This window comes from Chrysochloris asiatica, unplaced genomic scaffold (assembly GCF_000296735.1).
Source record: "Chrysochloris asiatica unplaced genomic scaffold, ChrAsi1.0 scaffold00014, whole genome shotgun sequence".
NCBI classification, from domain to species: domain Eukaryota; kingdom Metazoa; phylum Chordata; class Mammalia; order Afrosoricida; family Chrysochloridae; genus Chrysochloris; species Chrysochloris asiatica.
The window spans coordinates 18638403-18652250 of NW_006408532.1; the positions used below are offsets into that span (position 1 = coordinate 18638403).

The window sequence follows — 13848 nt, forward strand, 5'->3', positions numbered from 1 at the left end:
TGTGTTCCTCTTTATGTGGTCTAGTCAGACCTGGAGTGCTTCTTAGTCTTACCCTGCTTTGGGACCTAACTTCTATCTTAGTTCCTCTGTGAACCCTTCTCTGATGACCCCAGGCAGAAATGACCTTTTCTTTCTCTGATCTCCTATTGAAGCTTTCTGAGGACTACTTCAGAGCCTCTCTCAGATTGTGTTATTTGTACACATGGAATTCTCCACAGATAGTCACCTTCTTAGTAATAGTGATGATGCCTTAATACCTCATACCTCTCTTCATTGTGAACTCAGGTTAGTGATGACTGACACATTGTTCTCCCATGCTGCAGTTTTGAACAGTAAAGCTAGAAGAAGGAACTTGGGTCTGTGCTCTGTGCTGCTATCTCAGTTGGCTGGAATCCACTGCTCTAGATTTTTCTTTACTGCTAGTTGCCTTTCTTCAGAGAAACACAATGTTTCCAGATTTTATGATCCTTTGTGGATCATTTCTCATCAAGATTATTTTTGGTAGTTATTGTTATTTTTCATCTCTAAAACTTGGCCTGTTTTATAATGAATAATTAATTCTTCATTATTCTTACTAGAACTTCTATTTAGTTATTTATTTTTACTACACTACAGCAAAAGTATTAGAACTTCTCAAAAGCTAAAGGATGTTGATTTGTGCTGCATAAGCTTCTTGTGTAACAACCAAAATGAACTGGGTTGCGTTTTCTGTTTTCATTTAAGTAACTCAGAAAGATGTTTTTCAAATTAGACTTGGCTTAAGAACATAGGAATCTATTAACATAGAAACTTACAACTCTTCATCAGATTTTTAATAAAACAAACTTCCATCCAGACTGAATAAAAGATAAGTAGGTGATTACTGAGTATATGTCTAAATTTCATGTGGTTATTGAACTACCTGCTACTGCGTATTTTTAAAAGACAAACAACACAAACCCATTGTCATTGAGTTGGTTCAAGCTCAAAGTGTCCCTATAGGACAGAAAGTAATTGTTCGATAGGGTTTCCAAGGTTGGAATCTTTACAGAAATAAGCTTCCATATCTTCTTCCGATAGAGCAGCTGGTGGGTTCCAACTACTGACCTTTAGGTTAATTAGTTGAGCATCTAACCATGATGCCACCAGAGTTAAAGGGACTGCACTTTACAGAGGATAAATTAATCTGCTAATTCGCTCATCTTTTCTAGAGATATTATGGGAGCAAATCAAACCCCTAAAAGTAAATTAATGAAAGAAGACTAAAAACATAGACTTGTATTGAAGACATCCAGTCGGAATCATTTTTCAAAACTCAGAGCAAGTTTCCACATCCAGTTAAACATCGTTATTCCATCGTGTGAACCCTTTTTCAGCACTGTGTACATATCTTAGTTCTCTTATCACATACTATGGAGTTCTGGTAGCACAGTGGTTACAAGTTGGGCTGCTAACCTCAAGGTCGGCAGTTCGAAACTACTAGCTTTTTCATGGGAGAAAGATGAGACTTTCTGCTCCCGTAAAGATTTACAGCCTTGGAAACCCTATACGGGGTAGCTATGAGTCGGAACCAACTCCACGGCATACTATCACCACCATCACATACTGCTTTGTTAACAGCTTTAGAAGATGGGGATACTTTCTCCCTTCATCCTTTATACTTCATACATAAAAAGGCATGCATTGTTTCTTCCCTTGAACATCTAACAATACCATGTAACTTGAAGAATGACTCAAAATTTTTCTGCGTGATACAATGTGATTTCACCACTTTCTTTGCTTAGGATAGAAAAGAATCTCAGTAGATGAGAACTCATTCTCCCAAAGAAAGCAAGAAACTATTCTCTCTCTGTTCCTTCTGTCTCTATTTACCGTCTCTGTGGCTGCTGTTGGGACTATTGCTCTTTAAAGTTCTGGATGATCAAGCTGGAGCCAGAAATGAGGCAGACAAATGAAACTGGGCAGACAGTCATATCCAGGGAATCTGGGCTTCTGGATTCCTTTCAAAATGTCCATGGAAGTGAGAGCCCCAAATAAGGAGTTCAGGGTGAGGCTCTGCTATTTAATTTCATAACCTATACAATAAAATTATGTTCATTCATACAAATCACTGTGGTCTAAAGCATTTCTATCATAAACCTTACTAATCGTATGCCAAGGCCAAACTGAAGAAGAAGTTAATGAACACAATAAAAACAGTTTACTTTAATCCTCCTGAGTTTGTGACACATATTTTGTCTTAGCCAAACTACATTTGCTTCTGTTCTATAAACATATGTGAAGGCTAGAATAAATCATTAAAGAGAACTTGTGTTTTAAGGAAGTGTCAGCTCAAAAACTGTTATGTAAAGCATGCGTCTGACAGCTCGAGGTAGACATTCACGATGACTGGCTGGACTAAATGATTTTACCTCTGTTGATCCTGTGAACGCCACTTTGTCGATGTCCATGTGGGAAGAAATGGCTGCTCCTGCGGTAGGCCCATAACCAGGCACGATATTCACAACTCCTGGAGGAAACCCTGCCTAAAAGGCACAAAGCAAAAGAAGTTATAGAGGAACTGAGACTTCCATTCTATGAAAAAAGAATAGTTGTCTCTTTATGCTAATCGTGTAAAATTTCCTTCAAATCCTAGTGTTGTCAAGTTGATTCCAACTCACAGACACCTGATATGACAGAGCAGAACTGCCCCAGAGGGTTTCCAAGGCTGTACATTTGTATGGGAGCAGACTGCCACATTTTTTGTCCTGCAGAGAGGTTTGTGGATTTGAACCACCAACCTTATGATTAGCAGCTAGGCACCTAACCACTTTCCATCTAAGGAAAATTCACTTAAGAGGCTTGCTTATTAATTTTTAAATTTCTTAGCCAACATAAAATAACTTCAAATGTTCATTAAAAAGGGACTATTTCTTCTTATAACCACCACCACCATTTCTTCTCATGATAAATCATGTTTGACTTTTATACATCATGGCTTTAATAACTGTTGTTACTAAGTGCCTTCAAGTTGATTCTGACTCACAGAAACCCTGTATACGGTTTCTGAGGAGCAGCTGGTAGGTTTGAACTGCCAACCCTGTGGTTTGAAGTCCAGTCAGATCCTATAGCACCACACCAGAAGTATACTTTATCGATAGCTGTCTCAAATTTCAAAATGCTGTTCTATGCTGTTGAGTCCATTCTAACTCATAGCTACCCCGAAGGACAGAGTAGAAGTACCCCATATAATTGCCTGTACTTTTCTCAGGATGAGAGGAGGTTGCCAGGTCTTACCTATTGTGGATCCACTGGCGGGTTCAAAGTCTTGACCTTTTGGTTACCAGATGACTGCTTAAACACTGTACCACCAGGCTTCTTAATTTTATAATTGTTATTGTTTTTATTGTTGTTGTTGGTAAGTGTGGTTGAGTCAGTTCCGACTCACAGCAACACTGTATAGGGTTTTCAAGGAGTGGCTGGTGAGCTTGAACCACTGACCTTGTGGTTCAAACTGACCTTTCAGTCTAGCACATTAATCCACAGTGCCACATCAGGGTGCCCTCAAATCTATTCTGATTCATAGTGACCCTGTATAGTGTCTATGAAACTGTAAATCTTCAAGGGAGCAGGAAATCTTTCTCCTGCAAAGGTTTGAACTGCTAACCTTGCAATTATCAGTCCAGTGCCTATCCTACAGAGCCACAATGTGTTCCAACTTTTAACTACAAAAGAAAGTAGTGAATTGAACTTTGTCTCCCAAAAATATCTGATGAAGTTTTTACTCTTGTATGTGTGAATGTGATTCTTTTTGGAAATAGGGTCTTTGAAGAAGTTATCAGTTAACATGGTCAGACTGGAGAGGGGTGTGTATTGATCCTGTGTGACTAGTGTCTTTATACAAGTGAAGAAGATACACAGAGACAGAGGCAGGGGAGGAAAATCATGTGACACTGCAGCTGTCAAACAAGGAGCAAATGGTTGGAACAAACAGCTACCATTGAGTTGACTGTGAGTCATTATGACCCCAAGTGCATCTGAGTAGAATTGTGCTCCATAGGGCATTTGAGGCCTGATTTTTTTTTTTTGGAAGTAGGCTGCCAAAACTTTCTTCTGAGGTACCTATGGGTGGCCTTTAACTACCAAGTTTTGGTTAGCAGCACAGCAGAGAGGATAAACAGTTTTTACCACTCAGGCGCTCCTTGGATGGACTCGTTTAAAAAACTTTTTAAGAACTACAAGAGCATTTGTGGTAGTTCACATGAAGTGAGCAAAACAAACAAACAAACAAATGATCATAAAGTGACTGTTTGAGACCACACTTATGTGTTTGGCTTCCTATCCAGAGATTCATTTGGGCCGTCAGGAAACCAAGCCAGTTGCCATGTTAAAGGAATATTCACCACTGGGCAGTAGCCATTTTCTGAGACTGTAGCTTCCAGTAGTATTAAGTGAGGTCTTTCTATTATAATTTAGGGTTTCAGATTGTTTGTGTACATTTTGATTTAGGAAACGTACCTCTTTTATTAAAGATGCCACATGAAGAGCCGTGAGAGGGGTTTGTTCTGCTGGTTTGACAATCACGGTATTTCCACAGCTGAGAGCAGGCCCTATCTTCCAAATGAGCATAACCAACGGGAAATTCCACTAGAAAGTAACAATGGAGTCTTTGTATTACTGGAAGGCACAAGTGCTAATCTAACTCTTAACACTTTGTAGATATTACATATTAATTGTAGTTTTGTGTAATCCTCTGGCATATTACATTAAATTCAGTGTTAAAATTGACTTGTAAATGTTTAAAAGCTCTAAATAAATCAGATATGAGGAAGGAGCAAGAGAGTCATGAAATTTAATCAGCTGAGGTTGTTTTGGGTTTATTTTCAAAAATGAGAAATATACCGTATGGCTTCAAAGTCTACCTATTTATTATTAAGCATGTTTTAAATAGTCTGCATTTAAAAAGGACAGTCCTGTCTCCTAGTAGGCCATTTACTGTTAACTATTTACCCAATAATATTAAGTAATATTTTAAAATCTAATGTTTTTAGAAATCTAACACAAATATGTTGTTAACAAACAACAGGGGTGGCTCAGTGACTGGCTCAGTGACTTGTACTCAGACAAGTCATTTGCTCTCAGTGTCTAGTTATGCTTTAAATGGAAATTAACAGCCTGAAAAATTAAGTCACAGAGGAGACCCAGGGTTAACATGTCCTGCAATGGGTTCTGAATTGAGAAAATAAATAGCTTTCTCTATTCTTGTTGAAGAAAACTTCATCACCAAATTGAACAGAATTAGCACTATTTAGAATTGTTTTAAGGTGAAAAGCTACACAAGAGACCAACTTACAGGAATGATTTGCCCACATACACCAATAGGCTCATGTCTTGTGTACGTAAAAAAGTTTCCATCTGTAAAGTAAAACACACACACAATCATGTTTAGATAAGTATATGTGGCATTCATGGAATAGTGGTTTAAGTCATAAGAGAGAGGAAGGTATAGGAAATAAGTGAAAAAACAAACTTATCTCTCAATACTTACCACCAGAAATTTGAGCCCTCAGAAAGTAATTTGGAATGACAGAATCATGAAACTGAGTTATTTATATCAAAGTAAAGATACTTAAAATTAGAAAAGATCTTGTGCTAAAATGAGTTCCTATATGTGGCCTTTTGCCTTGGTTCTTTGGAAAAACAGTTTGAAAGATTTGTTTTTCCCTCTTCAGCCCTAAGGAGTTAGCTACTATTGCCCTAATTGCCTATTCCATCAAGTTTGTTACTTTTGTCCAGCTTAATTGACATTTCAAGGGTAAGGTATAAATAACTTGGCTTGGTTACTTTTTTTGTCTGGTCCTGAGCTTGGTAAGTGATAGCCATGCGCTTTGTTGGGATTGGTTAATAACTTATGCAAATGAGGTGACTATAACCTACTACACAAATGAAGTGTCTATGGCCTATTAAGAAGGGATTGGTCAGTTTATGTCCCCCTGCTGAGATGTGACTTACCTTGACACTGACAAGGAGTTGTGTATATCAACAAACCCCAAAGGGGATTTTAGGACAGAAAAGAAGACAATTGGAAGGAAGGAGAAAGAGAGAAACAGAGAGAAACATGGAAACTCTTAAAGAACAGAAACATGGGTCAAGGGCTTTAACATTGAAGGTAGAAACAGTGTCCTGGAAGGGACCTAGCAATAGAACTGAGGGTAACAGACATCAGTTTGGGGTCAAGAGGAGCCTGTCCCAAGGGGGTTACTGAGAGGAGTTGAGAGAGATGGCCAGCACTGACTGAAGAAGGAAGACTTTATTTATTTGCTTCCTGATCCTGAGTTCTAGCCTGTTGACCTGATCCCAAGTGGTATTTAATAAGCCACTTAACTGTTTCCTAATAAACCACTTAAATAACTGGAGAAGGGCAACATTGCGTATATACTTCCTGAGCCTGAATTCTAGGCTGGTGATCCTGATCCTTCAGGTCTGAAACTGAGCTCACTTTTTTCAGCCCAGTTTTCAGCCAAGCAGTAGATTGTTATATAAGGGACAACAACAGCACTCATAAAGTATGCTCACCATGGAAAGGACAACCATTCAAGATTCAAAGGGCAGCATTTATCTAAGGACAAAGTTCAGAAGGGTTGGAAAGGAGGATGGAGTGGAACTGAGAGCCAAAGGGAGGAAGTGGGATAGCTGTTGTTACATGGAGAGGACTGTAATCATTGACATGAAAGAAGTGTATGATTTGTTGACTGTAAAACTGATGAGCTGCTCTATAAGCCTCCATTCAGTTTAAAATAAAAAGTTGCCCCATAAAAAATTAAAAACAACAACAACAAAAAAGCCTCTAAAAGCAATGAGATACAGCCTTTCCTAGTGGCTTATTCAAAAATGTTCTTTTTTTATGTACTGAACAACAGAAACAAAGACTTAATTCATGAGAAACAAACAACCAGATAAAAACATTTCTTTCAACTTGGATTTAATTCACATGCCTCAAATTTTGATGCGGTAAACCCGAGAATCACATTGTATTTCATCTTCTGTTTTGTTCTAGTTTTCTAGCCTCCTGGTAGTCACAGCAAGAACTCTCTTATTATCAAGGTCTATTTGTGTTTGAAATCATTTCTCCAATTTTGTCAACTGATAAGGAGCTCTGGTAGCGTAGTGGTTACGAATTGGGCTGCTAATCTCAAGGTCAGCAGTTTGAAACTACCAGCTGTTCCGTGGGAGAAAGATCAGGCTTTCTGCTCCTTTGAAGATTTATAGCCTCGGAAACCCTGTACAGGGTCGCTATGAGTCGGAACTGACTCCACGGCACATAACAAAACAAGAACAAATTAAACAGTTACTGAAATAGCCAAATTCTTTGATGCCACCATGACCTCCCTCTCCCCTTTTAACTTCCTGGGTAATTTTTTTTTTAACCTTTTGTTGTGACTTGAGAGAAGGTTTACAGAGCATATCATCAATTGTACATTCAACAATCGAGGCACTTTGTTTCGTTTCAATGATTGTAATCCCCTCAAGGTAACATCACTTATCCCACTTACTCCCTAGGATTCTTGTTTCCATTCCATCTTCCTTCCTAATCCTTCTGAACTTTGTAAAGGCTGTCCTTTTGATCTTGAATGATTGACCATTCCATAGTAAGCAGACCTTACTAATGTGGTTGTCCCCTCTATATACCTATCTACTGCTTGTTTGAATATTGAGCCATGAGGGCAGGTTCTGGTCCAGATTTGAAGGGTGGCTGAAGGCCACCAGGATTATGGAGACTGATATTTACACGTTCCATTAGTCCATTGGACTAATTTATTTCAAGTGTCTCCAGTTTTCACCAGTTTTCTTTCCTTCATACATGGAGAGACCAATAGTTGCACTGTAGATGTGTACCCATGAGCTTTTAAGATCTCTGGGTATCGCTTTTAACCTACTGGGTGCTCCAATTCGTTTGAAAATACACATAGGAGGAGATTAGAAGCTGTTTTCTATAGTCAATACATTTATATGGATTAAACTCTACCCATACTGTTTTCTATGTTGATTCTCCTTTTTATATCTGTTGTGGTACTATAGGATAGGCACTTGACTGCTAACTGCAAGTTGGCGGTTCAAATAAACCACTCACTTCTCAGAAATCCTATGTTGTTGTTATTGAAGTGCTGTTGAATCAGTTCTAACTCATAGTGACACTATGTAAGGTTTCAAAAGAGCGGCTGGTAGTCCAGTGCTTATCCTACAGCACCATATTAGGACTACCAGAAACCCTATATAGGGTTGTTTTCAGTTGGAACTAGTTCAATGGCATTAACAGCAACATGTGCATCCCTTCATTAAAATAATACATACATGCACATTCATATACACAACTTTTTAAGTCAGCTGTAAATCCAATCCCATTTTGTTTTGAAGCCATTTGAAACAAATCCATGTGAATTCGTTTGATGAATAAGCCTGATCTAACTACACTGAGTTAGACCAGGGATAGTGCAGTTAGACTAGGGACAGAAGACCATAAGTGACTCATAATGGACCATTCAAAAAAGGCTTCAATAGTTATATTATGCTGTTGTTAAGTACTGTTAAGGTTAGTAGTCCAGTGCTTATCCTAGAGCATCACACATGGATATAAATGTCACTATTGGAATAAAACTCAAACACGTAATTTCAGAGGCTAATTTTGAAAAGTTTGGGTTCTTAAATCAGTAGTTATGGCCAAAAGTAGTTTTGCTCTTTATTTCAATGTTGTCTAAAATATATAGTGTTATCTTCTGTATGATTATAATGCAGCAATTTAAAAACACATTTTATGAATCTTAAAAGAACTCTTAAAAGAACTTTCAGATTCAAAACTGAATTTTCTCAATGTCAAGGAGAAAATAAATTTGTCTTATTTGGTTGCCATTTTTACAAGGGAGAGTTTGGAATTCTCCAGCTCTACAGTGATCTCTGGGAGTCCTGGCGTGTCACTGTACGATAAACCCTGGACAGCTTACCTCAAAGTCTGTGGTTCAAACCCACCAGTCACTCCTTGGAAATCTATACAGGGTTTCTATGACTTGGAACCAACTCGATGACACTTAACAATAGTAATCTCTTACTCCCAAAGCCAAAACGAAACTCTCTGCCATCAAGCCAATTCCGATTTACCATGACCTGACAGGGCAGAGTAGAACCACTCCACTGAGTTTCTGAGACTACAAATCTTCATGGGCACAGACAATCTCATCTTTCTCTCCTGGAGCAGCTGGTAGATTTGAAGCCTGGACCATGCAGTTAGTAACCCAATGCCTAACCCACAGTGTCACCAGGGTTCCCTTCTCTACATCCATCCTAAAGCGACTCACCAATTGGAATTGTCCGACCCTGGATCTTGTCAGCCCAGCCTGCACAGTAGCGTAGAGTTTTTATGCAGCCTCCCAAATCCATCAGATATGCATTGGCAAATAGTTTTCCACCATTCATTGACTCCAGTGTCTGAAACAGAGACCAAACCTCAAATATAAGCTTCTATAAAATTTCTGGATTAAAGAATATATATGAATGTATATACCCCAAACCAAATCCATTACCACTGAGTCAATTCTAGTTCATGATGATTGCACAGGACAAGTAGAATGCCTCCATTGGATTACTAAGGCTATAACATGGAAGCAGACGGTCACATTTTCCTGTTGTGAAACTTTTTGTTAAACTGCAGGTGGGTCCCACCACCAACTTTATAGTTAGCAACTGAGAGTTTTAACCACAAGGGTTTCTTACAAATCTATATTTCTCTAATGAGCTCCTGGTATGATGTTTAGGATTAGCACTGGACTTCAACACACAAGGTCAACAGTTCAAACCCACCAGCTGCTCCTCAGAAACCCTATACAGGGTAGCTATGAGTTGGAACTAACTCACTGGCACATAACAACAACAACAACAAGTCACGATTTGAGAGTTGTTAAGAATGATACCTAAACTCCTTAGTCATGTCACAGTATTTACTGTATAATCCAGCTGAGGGCAACAATTGTTGTTATTGTTGTTAAGCTCTGTCGAGTTGGTTCCAATTGATAGAGACTCTGTATAGAGTTTCCAGGGAGTAGCTGGTAAGTTTGAACTGCAAACCTTGTGGTTCAAATTTTCCTTATAGTCCAATGCTATATTATTGTGCCACACCAGGACTCCCAATAATGCTTTAATCATTACTTTAAAAAAATTGTTTTCATTATTTAAAATTTTTTTCATTCCTTCTGGATATAACTAGTCTAGCTACACAAACTTGAACAGCACCTAGATCTTTTATTCATGTATGTTCAATTTAGAGTAAGAACCATAGTGTTTACATTTTGAATTCAACACTCATTAACTGAACTGAAATGTATTAAATTTGGTTACTTTTGTCATTATGCAAATTATTATGTCTACAGAATTTTCTTTGGCAAAATTAGTCTTTGCTTTTTCTTTTTTACTTTTAATTGTGAAACTCTCACTTCTGCTACTATTGTCTTATTTACCATTAGATGGGCAGACAGTGAAGTTCAAACTTTTTTGGTCTTTTTACTATCTTTTCTTTTCCTTCTTTCATTAAGCAAATCTTTAAGGAGCTCTTTGGGAAGGAATGTTTTGCTGTGGTGGTACCTGGAAGGAATGTGTAGCTGACAGAATAGTCTATTATATCATCTTCGTTCTCTGTATTAGACTGTCTGCCATCTCAAACTTTAATCAGACATGATTTTTCTAGGTCTGTTCATTGTTACCTTTGAAACTTGTGCTGACAGAGTCAGTCAATGCTCTAGAATCCCCAGATTAGATAAATGAGATAAGTCAAGTTTTATATCCTGGTTAATGTAGTTTTACTGCATATAGCTTCTGGCTGTATATTTTCACATACTCTGAATTATGCTGAATCTTTGTGTAGTAAATCATACTTTAATTATATGTATCACTGTTGATGAAAAAAATGTAGGCCTTTTCTTACTGCTTAAGATACTAAAGATAATAAAAAATCTATTCTGAAACCTGATCTTGATACTGGTTTGTGTTAAACAGATTTAACCATAATATCCAACTAAGAAAACAAAGAAACAGACATCTTGCATATTAAATGCTGACTCATCTAACTGATTAGATACATATTTTTAAAAACAGCATATTCACAAAAAGTTTGCAAACACAACAATAATTGGATTTTTTTTTCATTTACTTTTTTCCAACTGTAGAATGGTCCTAATTTAATGAAATCACAGACATATTTCAGGAAAGGAAAATGTAGCTATTACCAAGTAACTTATTGTTTAGTGCTGTTGAATAGGTTCCAACTTACAGGAGCCTTGTATAGGGTTTCCAGGGAGTGATTGGTGGGTTGAACTGCCAACCTGGTGGTTAGCAAATCCAGTGTTCTGGGAATCTTTTAACAAATTCCATGTGATTTTCCACTCGGAGAAGTCAGTGATCAAAGCAAGTTTAGAAACCCAGTATATCAATCTAAGAGTTTCATATTGCATATGACCTTGTTAAGACTCTTATGCGAGGTTCTGCAGTAAAGGAAAGAAATTTATCAAATTAGGTTTAAATCAGTGTTTGTGAAATTTGGACTGCAGAACCTATCATGGGGAAAGAAATGATACCTTCCTGAACTAGAGTATGTTGTGTTTTGGTTTTAAGTTCAATGTTAACCTTGCTGTACAAAATCGAGAAGTTGAAGTATTCTATGTTTTGTTTGTAGAGCACACGTAGTATTCATTAAAATCTAACAATTTTCAATTCCAACAAGAAATGTTCTCTAGGACTTTCACTCAAGAGAAAGATGAGGCTTTTTACACCCAGGAATATTTAAAGCCTTAGAAACCCTACACAGGATCTCTAAGAGTTAGAACCCGCTCCACTGCACTTAACAACAGGCCTCTTGCTACCTGGCTGGTTTAGCTCATACTCACTGCCAGCAGCAAGCGATCTCTCTCAATTAAATCAGCCAACTTGCATATCAGTCGTCCCCTTTCTGAAGCATCCATAGTACGCCATGGAGAGCCAATCTGAAAAGCCTGTCTTGCAGCCCTCACTGCTTTGTCAACGTCTTCCTGCAAGAAAAATGGCAATTCAATTCAGTAGTCTCACATACTAGTAAATCCAATGGTAAAGACCCTTTAAAACAAGAGTGAAGCTTCCTATAAGTGGGCATTGTGACTTCATTAGCCCCAAGCCTATCATATTTATATACTCAAAATGTTGAGATGAAGTCCATTGGCTTATCTCTCAAATAATGAACATAATGAATGCATCACATGGTTGCTTTCCTAGAACAAATATAAATATAATTGTAATTATTTTTAATAGTTGTCATCACCGGAGGCTCTGTAGAATAAGTACAAGACTGCTAACTACAAGGTCAGAAGTTCAAGCCCACCAGGTGCTCCTCGGGAGAAAAATAAGGCTTCCTGCTCCTGCAAAGATTTATAAACTTTACAAACCCTAAAAAAGGGTCCCCATGAGTTGGAACCGACTGGCCGACACTGGTGATCACTGGTGGAAGGAGCCTGGTGGCTCTGCTTAGGTGTTGGGCTATTAACCACAAGGTCATTGGTTCAAACCAACCAGCTGCTCCACGGGAGAAAGATGAGGCTGTTTCTCCTACAAAGACTTGACCTCGGAAACCTTGTGCAGGGTTGTTTGAGATGGAGTCGACTTGAAGGCAGTGTGTTTCTTTTTTAGGTTTTATCATTGTCATGCTTGTTGTTGTTGTTGTTAGGTGCCAACAGATTATAGTGCTCAGCACATAAGACTATATAGCAATGTCATCATAATCGCATATTCAAAAACTCACTTAATTCTCAATACCTTATGAAATAAAAATGTTCCTCATTTTACAAATGAAAAAACTGAAGCAAATGGAGAGAGATTTGGTTGATAAGTAAAAGTGGCAAAACTGATAGCACCACAGAATGCTCTGGTATCTGGGTTACCAAGAATTCCAAGTCTTTGGGTCCCATCTCACCTATGAAACTTATTGATCACATTTATTTTTTTCCTTCCCTAGAATTTTCTTCTACAAGTGTATCTCTTTACTTTCAAAACCCCACATGTTGTTTTAAGACTCACCTCAAATACCACAACCTACCTAAACCCTTACCAGACCAATCTGGATTCATAATTAAATGCAAAACCCACTGCCATCGAGTGGCTTCCAATTCAAAGAGACCCTGTATAAGGTTTCTGAAGTCATGAATCTTTATGAGAACAGAAAGCCTCACCTTTCCTCCACAAAGTGGCTGATGGGGTTTGAACTTCCAACCATGCAGTTAACCAGTCCAATATATTCCCCCTAGTATCACCACAGCTTCTTAGATTGCTAATAGCTACTTTTAAGATATTGCTAACTTCCAGGCACTAAGCTAGGCTCTTTACAACTATGAATCCATCAAGTCCCACAGTTACCACTACAGTTAAGTATCATGAACCTTATTTCATGGTGCATAAACTGTGGATCACTGGCATTAAATATTTAAGCCAACAAATGATACGGTCAGGACTTTATCCACATCTGACTTCAAAATCCAGCTCTTATACGCAACGTTGCTTTTGAAATAGTCTTTGCAATGAGTATTTGCTACTATCTGTATTATATGCTATAATATTTCTCACTGTTCTAATTACAAAAGGCAGTTCATAAACATTTAATAATTTTGTTACATGCCTTATACACTCATTGATTTTATATGAACTACAATCAAGAAGATATAAATTATTAATATTGATATTTACTTATTTATATAATGGCTCTGTAGGATAAGCACTGGACTACTAACCACAAGGTTGGCAGTTCAAACCCACCAGCCATTATGCAGAAACTCTATACAGGGTTGTTATGAGTCAGAAACAACTCAATGACACTTAACAACAACA

At 37.9% G+C, this 13848-nt stretch overlaps 1 protein-coding gene across 2 annotated transcripts in view; it reads right to left on the bottom strand.

Annotated features, from left to right (window-relative positions):
* The window catches only part of ALDH1A1 (aldehyde dehydrogenase 1 family, member A1), a 56261-nt gene that overhangs the window by 16636 nt on the left and 25777 nt on the right, over window positions 1-13848 (bottom strand). The window contains exons 3-7 of one of the 2 annotated variants that reach the window (XM_006834920.1): window positions 11886-12026; window positions 9309-9438; window positions 5312-5373; window positions 4477-4605; window positions 2391-2504 (exon numbers count right to left, since the gene is read on the bottom strand). In XM_006834920.1, coding sequence (XP_006834983.1) covers window positions 2391-2504; window positions 4477-4605; window positions 5312-5373; window positions 9309-9438; window positions 11886-12026 — 576 coding nt within the window. The remainder of the gene's footprint in view (window positions 1-2390; window positions 2505-4476; window positions 4606-5311; window positions 5374-9308; window positions 9439-11885; window positions 12027-13848) is intronic. The other variant, XM_006834921.1, reaches the window with a different exon arrangement.